The following is a 10,558-nucleotide window of genomic DNA, read 5'->3' on the forward strand; positions in this document are numbered from 1 at the left end:
TCTTACCGTCTCTCTCCTTCCGCTTACACAACACGCCCACTTACGATTAAGTCACGCCCACCACGCGCAAAAGCCATGCCAATTTACGGTCACAAAGCGTCCTCCCATATACAAAATAAACGTAAAAAAAGTAGAAACAAGAGTAAAAACATTTGAAATACCTAAACGTGGAATACAGAAATAGGCCAGTTAGATGTTGTAGTATGGGAATTTCATGTAAGACATATCATTAATTATTCCATTTTCATGACAGAATATTTATTTATAAGCATTCAATTTTTATATATTAAATTATCGGTGTAGTAATTTAGATTTTTGTATATTAAATACATATTTTTTTTTTGTTAATGTGGCGTTTTACAATGTAAATTACTTTATCATTTTTATAGAGTTATACATCTTACTTTTTAAGTCTTACATTTTAATCAGAGAGATGTTCCAGTCACATGTGTGTTTAAGTAGAATGGTAGTCTGAATTATGTGGGGGGTTTTAATTAACAGCAAGTAATGATGAGATTTTATTATCAAGGCCAACATTTTCCACCATGAAACTATTTTCACGTCTCAACTCACACAATACATGTCATACAAACCACTGACCTGAAAACATTGTAACTTAACCACTGGCAAGTATGTACTAAATCTGAATTACATCTTGAATAACTCATCCACATCATGACTTTTTTTGCATGTCAGAGGCCATGGGAAAACACAGTGCTACTATTTTTCGAGACAGATACTTAAGTAGATCTCTCAGAAAGAAAAGCAACATGTGTGTTTTATTTAAATATTATGTACTGAAGAATTGATTAGATAAATAAAGTGTTAAGAAAACAACAATAAATAACTGTCAAAGGCTGTCAATATTTTAATTTTATTATTTTATATAATTTATTATTAAATATTACATAAAATTATAGATAATGAACCTTTAGTCAGAATCTATCTCTAACTATTACTGTGAACAGAGAAGAGTGCCGGATTATACTGTTAATAAAAAGTCAATTTCTGATCTGAACTAGAACTGACATAGAGATATTATGACCTGCATTTATGACCCATGCCAGTGTCACTCATGAAATGAAGCTAGTTTTCTTGTCATAATTTTGTTTAGAAAACACTTCTGAATACAGAGGTTTGTTGCATATATTTATGATTGATTTCCTAGATTTAGTATTAAATGTGTTTCTTAAAGGGTTATGAAGGATCATACAGACATTTTAGAGCTAGAATACATTTATTAGGAATGGCCTTTCAAACAGTCTTCATAAATTCAGGTAGCTCCCAGCTGATTGCTTATACAACACAGAAAACCATCCTTGTACACAGAACTACAAAACAAATCTAATAAACAGAAAAAACAAAGCATCAGTAACACAACAATAACAACATTGGAGAGGTTTGCCCTTTAATTTCCCATTTTGTGTGTGGTACAGTTGTTACCTGTTGAACCTTTGTCACCCAAACCATCCGACACCTTTTTAGAAAGATGTCTGCTGTCTGTTAAGTTGAGGACTTGGCTTGCTATGGCCACAGCATCACTGGGGTGCAAAGAGTACAGCATTCTTTTTTTCTGCATGAGATCTATAAATTCAAGACCCATATGCTTTGGAGGTTTAAACTCCTTGGACAGGTTGTCCAGGGTTGCTGCATCTAAAGGAACATGGCCAATGTCTAGCCTGGTTTTATTAACTTCACCTCTCTTGTGAAGTACCTCAGCGGATGTGATTGTAACTGGCCTCATTTCAGCTTTCCTTCTGACAATCACTTTACCATTGCTAGTACTTAACCCATGCTCAGAGTCCTCTTCAGAAGATGAATGGTCACTGCCATCAGAATAGTCAGTCTCTACACCCATGCTGGTTGCAACCATTTGTGGACACAATCTGGCTGTTGCTGGAGGATTTAAATCTGAGTAACAACACTTATTTTGTAGATGGCCTATTGGTGAAGGACAAGACTGACCTTTACATTTGGCATGTTTCAGTTCAAGAGATTTCAGTGATCTCTGAAGTTTTTCACACGTTTTCTGTGCATTAATAGCAGCTTGTTTATGCTTTTTACACTCATCAGCTAGTTCAGAGATCTTCTCCTAGATTCTCCTAGCTTATGTTCCATGGACTTCAGTTTGTACTTCCAGTACTGCTTAATGACATAAAGGCACTCTTTAGCAGAGTCATGTTTGATACCATATCCTAAAGCTGATCTACATTATTCAAGATTCCATTCTGTGTCTGCAGAAAAGCCTTTAGATAAAAAGTACTGACTGCTCTTTTGCTCATTGATGTGCTTATTGACTATGCTGTCTATTACCTTTTCAAAATCTGGTTCAGTCCACTGAGGCATTTCAGTCCCACCCTTAACTAATGTGCTATTTCTATAGTTAATAGGCTTCCAGGAGACTTTACAATATTTATGAGCATTTTGGCCATTTGAAGTCATGGTGAGGCAACACAACAAAACAAGCAAACAAACAAACAAAGCAAAAGCTTCCCTCAATAGTTAAAAGTAACTTTAAGTACTGTTTTCCTCCAATCAAAGTATAGGAGAACAGCCACAAAACTGTAAGTTTTTACCAGTGGCACACTAGTGTTTCAACAAACACAAACAGATCTTTCTTGATCAAAGAATATAAAACAGCCACAAAACGTTAGGTTTTTACCAGTGACACGCCAGGGTTTCGACAAAACACAAACAGGCCTCTTTTGATCAGAAAATCTAAATACATATAAAATACCAGTCTTCCCTCATATAGAGGGGATAACAGTAACAACAGTTACAAACTACTGGTCTTCCCTCACCTGAGGGGATAACAGTAACAACACAGTTACAATTTCAGGATAATTTTACTGACTCTTATTCCTTATATCCTAGTCTGCATAGGAGAAGGTTCTGCCAGAATTTCTCTTTAGTTTGTGATGGCGTTACTCACCAAGAAGGATTCAGTATGCCATCCGGGTCACGGCACCAACTGTTAGAAATTCGGCATTGAAGAGTCAGGAGACTGGAGTTTGGCGTTGTCTGAAGTTTATTTACACATACACAGGACCATGTATGAGTACAGCTGGATGATCCCAGTCTATCTCAGGATGATCTGAGGTTTAGAAACTGGAGGTTCAGAGGTGGAGGTTTCCTTCACGTGCATGCAGAAAAGCACGGGCACAGCTTGGTCATTAGCTTGTCACCAGTTCAGTCTGTTCCCAATCCAGTCTGTGACTGTGTTGCCAGTCTAGTCTGTTCCCAATCCAGTCTAACACCAAATATTTTAGGAGGGCTTTATATACATTGGAGTAGTGGGGGAAGGGAATTGGAGGAAGATGAGGAGTGAGAGGAGGGGTATGTAGAATGAGGGTGATGAAGAACATGTAAGACAGAGGAAGGGAGGAAAAGGTGATAGAAAATGGAAATCAGGGGAGGGATAGGAGGAAGAATAGGGGTGAAAGGAGGGGTAGGTGTGATGAGGGTGATGGTCAAGGAAATAAGGAACATGATGAGACATGAAACTATGATAGTTTCTCTCACAGTGAATGCCACAGTTTTGAACATAGAGTAATTTTTTATTTAATGTACAATGAAATACGTCTTCCTCATTTTACCCATCCATGGCAATGAACACATTAGTGCACTAGGGGTTGTGAACACACCAGAGCAACAGGCAGTACCCTGCTCAAAGGCACCTTGGCCATGGGAGGAGAATAGTGCTCTTCCTTCACTCCAACCAACTTTCCTGCCGGTCATGAGAATCTTCTCTAACCATTAGACCATGGTTACAGACAATGACTGAATGAATGAATAAATGGGTGGAACAATGTCACTTCCACACAATTCCAGAGTCTTGGATTCCTGTTTTGTTACACTGTCTATAGACTGTATGGAATATGGTGTTTTCTTTCAATGGCTGCGGGGGGTTCCTCCCACAATCCTAACAGACATGTTAGTAGGTGGATTAGCTATGTGAAACTACCTACAGGTGTGTGAGAAAATGATTGGGTGAGTGTCCACAGGGTGTGAGGGACTGGGTGAGTGTTTTGGGTGAGAACTTTTCCACATGTGTGAGTGCATGGTGTCCTGTAATGGAATGGTGCCCTGTAAAAGGGGTGTTCCTCCCTTGTTCCCAGTGATTCCAGAGTCTCTGGACCCAATGCTACCATGATCAGGGTGAAGTGGTTACAGGGGATGAATAAATGAATGAAAATATTTTTTTTTGAAAATAATATAAACACACAAGGGGAAAAATACTTTATTTATGCTTGTTTGTTTACATCAAAAGGTTGCATGAAATTAAATTATTTACAACCAGATATAAATTTAAATAAGATGTACTCATTCTCAAACTTTAAATCTGGAAATAAATTAAATTCATGCAAGCACTGGACATACATTGACTACATTTAATAAGTAATGTTTGTCAGTGTAGTGGAAAAACATTTTCATGATGGTATTATTAAATATCTTGGACAGTGGGTTGGTGATCACCCTAATTGTGTATTATGTACAGGGGTTGTAACACTGAAGCATATTCTATCAGCTTGTAAAGTTAGTTTGTCACTGGGTCGATATATATGGATATATGGAGACATAATCAGGTGCTAAGGGTTTTAGCATGTTTGTTGGACAGCAAACAGCTAGAGGTTAATGCATTGATGAGTGGCTGTAGTAATAAAAGTGTTACCTTTGTGCGTGAGGGTAATGTTTCCAAGAACATTCACAGGCTACAAATATTGGTAGATGGGTGAAGCACGAGATTGGAAATTGTTGGTGGACGTAGGGAAAGAACTGAAGGTCTCAGAATGTATTGTGTTAACTACACTGAGGCCAGACATGGTGCTCTGCTCTGAAAGTAAATGTATAGTTTATTTCATAGAGTTAACGGTTCCATTTGAGGATGCAATAAATGAAGCATTTTAAATGAAAAGGTGAAGTATGCAGACTTGGCAGCTGAGGTGAGGGAACGCGGGTGGCAGGCACTGGTAAGACCAGTGGAGATAGGTGTTAGGGGATTTATAGCCAAGTCTTCCACATCCCTGCTTGTGCAATTCGGCATCAGGTGTCGGAAACTAAGGACATCTGTGAAGGAGATAAGGAGAGCACAGATTACTTGAGGAAATGCACTGATGAGATGCTGTTGTAGAGTGTGGATTCATGGTTGTTGATGGTAAAGGATAAGGTAGGACTGTAAAGCTGGCTTGAAGGGGGGTGGGTCTGGGATGCCAGACTTTACTGTTGAGACTTCTGGAGGTGTCGTGAGCTTAATTCAGCGAAACACCAACGAGAGGAGGTGCCTACATGATGAACCCTATGAGGAGCTAGTGATGCAGTGGGTGGTTTGGGTACTCATGGGCTGGGCTCAGTGAGTAACCGTAGTTGTTAAGGATAGCTGATCATCTGGTTGCTGATCGGATCATAAACGGCCGGGAATTTTGTGGCTGCAGGTAGGAAGAGTGGATATTTTACATCTTATCTTGTGTATAATTAATAATGAAATGTCAAGTATTATTAAGTGTTAATAATACTTGTGTAAAATAGAAATAGAATAAATAATGAGTATTAAGTAATATTTTATGTTTTATAACAATGCAATAATTCAGACGGATATACTACAGCTTTATAGAAACTGATATAGTATTTTATCAATACTTTAATATACTTTGTTTATTTAAAAACCGCTGCAGCGCTTCAGCCAATCAGATATCAGCATTTAAAGCTCCGCCTATCGTGCGTTTCTCAGGAAGTGCTTGTGTTAAGGCGCAGTGACCCACGTTAAAGGTGCGATTTTTGTTTGTCTTTTGATTTGTTTTCTTCATGCTTGTGACTGTTCGCATGTATGTGTGGTTTTGTGTCGTGGCTGTGAATGTTTCTGAGCACAGGTTAGAGGGAAAAAATGCTGTTTTATATACAGATCCGCCATATGATGCGTGGTGTGTTGTGGTAACTTGTTACACAGTCCTGCTGTAGTATTTCTATACTCCTCAAGTAGTGTTTGTGTACTGTTTCAATAGCATTTCTATTGACTGCTTCTGCGGCTGTTCTGTTACCCCTGGGGCAGATACATTAGTGTGTTTGACTCTAAAATTTATCCTTGTTTCATACAAGGCATATGGCCCAATATTCATTAATATTGCATATAGAGTATGATTCAAAATATCTGCATGTACCCTGTCATTGCTAACAGCCCATAAGTAATAGCCTCAGGACAGAAGGCTTTTGCCGTTAACTTTTAAAGGCCTGTATCCTGGAAAATAATTGTCCTTGCTCTTTCAAGTGTGGTATAAACTAAGGTAATGTACACTAATTCCCACAGGTTTGTAGAATTCCCTTATGATCAGTCAATTTTGTAGATGCATCCACTGTGGACACAAATGTTTAATGAAATGGGAAGCTCTGGAGTGGTTACACATGTTTTCCCCAGTGACAAACGTAGGCTAGAAGGATATAAATCCACTTTGGTTTGTTATATATAAGCATTATATTATGAATGAATGCTTTTAGAATTAATTTGAACACCTAACTGAATCTCCCTTCTTTATTCTAAGGACAATACGTCTTATGTCCTTATATCATTTTAATTTTAATTTTGGTTACAATGTGGTTAATGTAAATACGCCTTAAGAGTAATAAGAAAATAAAAAAAGCTTTAGATTTTCAGATTTAGAAAGTCAGAAGCTAAGATTAATTACATTAAAATGCAGACATTTAAATGCAACTCTCTGTGGGGTTTTCTTTTTCCGGGTGACTGTCTGTGAGGAGTTTGGTATGTTCTCTGGGTGCTCTAGTTTCCTTACTCAAAAGTATCCATAGGCATTTGCGTCTTGCACCCAGTGATTCCGGGTAGGCTCCGAACCCACTGGGACCCTGAATTTGATATGCGCTTACAAACAATGTATGAGTGCATGAATGCAAATAATGCATAATAATAATGTGAACTGGACAGTTAAGAGTATGGTGTAGCTCTGTACAGTTCAGACTGCAGGAGATCAAAAGTGTACTTACAGGAAGGAGAAATGTTGTTGAGACCTCACATTGTGCACACATGAATCAATGGCTTATTAAGCAGCACACAACCACATAGATTATAGCACTAGTAACAACAGAGGTAGAATGTCCAAAGGAGTACGGCAACGTCCTTTCTTGAATCACTGCACAGGTGTTAGATGAATTCCATCAAATCCACACAGGGAAAGCCACAAATCCATTAAGTGGTTGATTGATTGATTAATTAATTAATGGTCTGTAACCGCTTCTCCAATTCAGGGTTGTGGTGGGTCCAGCGCCTACTCGTAATCACTGGATGCAAGAGAACACATCATGGAGGGGACACCAGTCCTTCACAAGGCTGTTTGAACTCCATTTAAGCCCATTTAAATGTGCTGATGTTATATCGAGCAGACGCGCTGCCTTTTGCCTTGCGTGGCTGCCAGTCTGAATCAGAATGAAGAACTACTTTCATACAGAGTCTTTGCATTTCTGACCAAAGCGTTTAGTTAGTGTTTCAACAGCAAATGTGGACAGGTGTTACTCTCTTTTAATTCTCTTTCTCTCTCTCTCCCACCACCCCTGTTTCTGTCAGGAATCAGGCTTCACAACATTTTCCTCAGCTTCCACAATGAGCACAAGCACAGGAGCTCCCAAGTATGTCGTCACTGGTGGAGGAGGTTACTTTGGATTTCGGTATGTTACACAGACACAGGGCCCCCAAAAATAGACAGAAAATACACTACAGTATAGTAGGGCACAGTACAATAGCCCACCAAAGTATTTCAACTTAGAACATTTACAGGAAACTGGTTCAAATCTTCTCAAATCTTCTTATGCATCTAAGTGTAATATAAACTCTTATTAATAAAAAAAAAATGTATGTATAATAGTATAATATAATAGTATAATAATACTAATAATAATACTATTATATATAATATTACTATTAATATTAATTAATATGTAATATTATTATATTATTACTATTACTAATAGTAATAATATAATGCATATATATGTGTATGTATGTATGTATGTGGTTTCTTCCCATGGTCCAAAAAGACACGTTTGTACACGTTGGTAGGAGGATTGGCGACTCAAAAGTGTCCATAGGTGTGGCGCCCGCTTCAGGGTGTGTTCCTGCCTTGCGCCCAATGATTCTGGGTAGGCTCTGGACCCACCGTGAGCCTGAACTGGAGAAGTAGGTACAGACAATGAATGAATGAATGAATATATATTTAAATGGTAACATTTTTGCATTAGACCACTAGAGGGAGACACTAGCCCATCAAATTCCTTCCCATGGAGACTTTTCTTTTTGCAAAGCATGCCACTTGTTGCATTCATAGTTCTGTGAAGTTTGCGTTGCTGCGTTGACCCATTACAGCAAATCTAGCATTAAATTACCCGAATTAACGATGTGCAGAAGTGTTATATTATGAATAAATTTCTTTTAGAATTAATTTAAAAACAAATTTATCTAACTGAATCTCCCTTCTTTATTCTAATGACTATACATTTTATGCCCTTATATCATTTTAATTTATTTCAATTTTTTAATAAAGAAAGGTTAATGTAAATAAGCCTTAAGAGTAATAAGAAAATAAAAAAGCTTCAGATTTTCAGATTTAGATAGTCAGAAGCTATGATTAATTACTTTAAAATGCAGACATTTAAGTGCAACTCTCTGTGGGGTTTTTTGTAGTCTTGCCTGCACCCTCCTGAAGGAATCATGCCGAGTACTCCTGTTTGATGTTAGGCCTCCAAGCGAGAAGCTGCCAGAGGGTGTGGACTTTGTTCATGGTGATGTGCGGGACTTTGCTCAGGTGGAGAAAGTGCTGAAAGGAGTGGACTGTGTCTTCCACATCGCGTCATATGGGATGTCAGGCAGAGAGCAGCTCAGTAAGAATCTGATCAAGGAGGTGAATGTTCAGGGAACAGAAAACGTTCTCAGGGCTTGTGTAGCACTTGGGGTCAAACGCCTGGTTTACACTAGCACCTTTAATGTGGTTTTCGGTGGGCAGGTCATAGAAAATGGCAACGAGACACTTCCCTACCTCCCCTTACATCTCCTTCCGGACCACTACTCCAGAACCAAGTCTCTGGCAGAAATGCAGGTCCTAAGAGCAAATGGTTCACCCCTTACAAATGGTCATGGTGTGCTAAGGACTTGTGCCTTGCGTCCAGCTGGAATTTACGGCCCAGGGGAACAGAGGCATCTTCCTAGGATTGTGGAGTACATTGAAAAAGGCCTTTTCGGGTTTGTCTATGGTGATCCTGACAGTCTTGTTGAATTTGTTCATGTTGATAACTTGGTCTCTGCTCATATACTGGCTGCGAAAGCACTAACAGAAAAAGCTGCTGGTCAAGCATACTTCATCTCAGATGGAAGGCCAGTTAACAACTTTGAGTTCTTCAGGCCACTAGTAGAAGGACTTGGTTATACTTTCCCTAAGCTAAGACTACCAATATCTCTTGTTTACTTCTTTGCATTCCTCACAGAGATGATACACAGTGCAGTCGGACACTTCTACAACTTCCAGCCACTTCTGACTCGAACTGAGGTCTACAAGACTGGGGTCACCCACTATTTCAGCATTGAAAAGGCCAGGGCAGAGCTGGGCTATAAGCCCAGAGAGTATGACCTGAGAGAAGTGGTTGAGTGGTTCAGGAGTAGAGGACACGGCAGAAAGCCTGCTTCCCTGATAAAAAAGCTGATTCTTGATGTGGCGCTCTTTGTTGTCATTTTTGCTGTAATACTGTCCTTTCTGCCAGTCGTGGGTCAGTAACCGCAGCAATGTAGGATTATCATGGCTAGTGTTTGATAGTGTTAAGTAGGGCATGTCTAATATTGAATAATTTGATCAATCTAGTTGATAAATTATATAAATCAGCTAATTGGCCCATTATTATGCTGTAGTATTATGTAGTAGTAGTATTACCCCTAACATTTCCTGGGGTGTATTGCAGTCTGCCACAATGATATTTCACATTACTCTTTGATAAAATTTGAATAGGATTTAAACTGAAATTTCTGTGGTTATTGCCAGTGAGATCATCACTGCAAACTTGAAAATACATTTTTGTACTGTGCATTCTTTCATGCTTATGATGAGCCATGGATGTATTCATTGAATAGTTTACCTTACTGATTTATTAAAAAAAAAAACTGTGGATAAAGTGTTTTATTTTGGCCTGTTCAGAACTCTTCAGAAATTAAACATATGTGAATGTTATTTATTATTTTATGTCTGAATACAAATCAGGAACCACGCCTCAGTGTAACTCTTACCATTCTTTTCATTCTTAAGGATGAGCATGAGTGTTTTAAAGCTACGGTCTAAGCTCATGTACTGTAATGAACAAGGTTTCATTGTTAATATGACCATAGAAACACAGTGTGACCCACATTACCTCTTCTACAGAAATATGTTTTTCTTTACAGAGACATTTATCTATTTTAAGATAAGTAATCATGGAATCGTAAGCAATAAAGTTTAGCCGAGTGAAACAGCCATGTGATGTCAGGGGGCTGTTTGGAGCCCTGTGTTAAGAAAGTTTAGTGTAAAAAGGACAAAATAAA

The 10,558-nt window shown here is 38.4% G+C and overlaps 1 protein-coding gene across 1 annotated transcript; it reads left to right on the forward strand.

Moving 5' to 3' along the window:
- The first annotated feature begins 5,733 nt into the window (after positions 1-5,733).
- On the forward strand, positions 5,734-10,558 carry sdr42e1 (short chain dehydrogenase/reductase family 42E, member 1). The gene is made up of 3 exons (XM_066685468.1): positions 5,734-5,766; positions 7,568-7,668; positions 8,681-10,558. The coding sequence occupies exons 2-3, from the start codon at positions 7,604-7,606 to the stop codon at positions 9,762-9,764; spliced, it is 1,149 nt and encodes a 382-aa protein (XP_066541565.1). The 5' UTR covers positions 5,734-5,766; positions 7,568-7,603; the 3' UTR covers positions 9,765-10,558.

Source organism: Hoplias malabaricus, chromosome 11, assembly GCF_029633855.1.
Source record: "Hoplias malabaricus isolate fHopMal1 chromosome 11, fHopMal1.hap1, whole genome shotgun sequence".
Lineage (NCBI taxonomy): Eukaryota > Metazoa > Chordata > Actinopteri > Characiformes > Erythrinidae > Hoplias > Hoplias malabaricus.

Excerpts from the sequence above, each read along its gene's own strand:
- sdr42e1 (XM_066685468.1), top strand. The coding sequence starts at position 7,604 with ATGAGCACAAGCACAGGAGCTCCCAAGTATGTCGTCACTGGTGGAGGA. Across the intron at positions 7,669-8,680 it reads GGAGGTTACTTTGGATTTCG|TCTTGCCTGCACCCTCCTGA; the intron begins GTATGTTACACA and ends GGTTTTTTGTAG.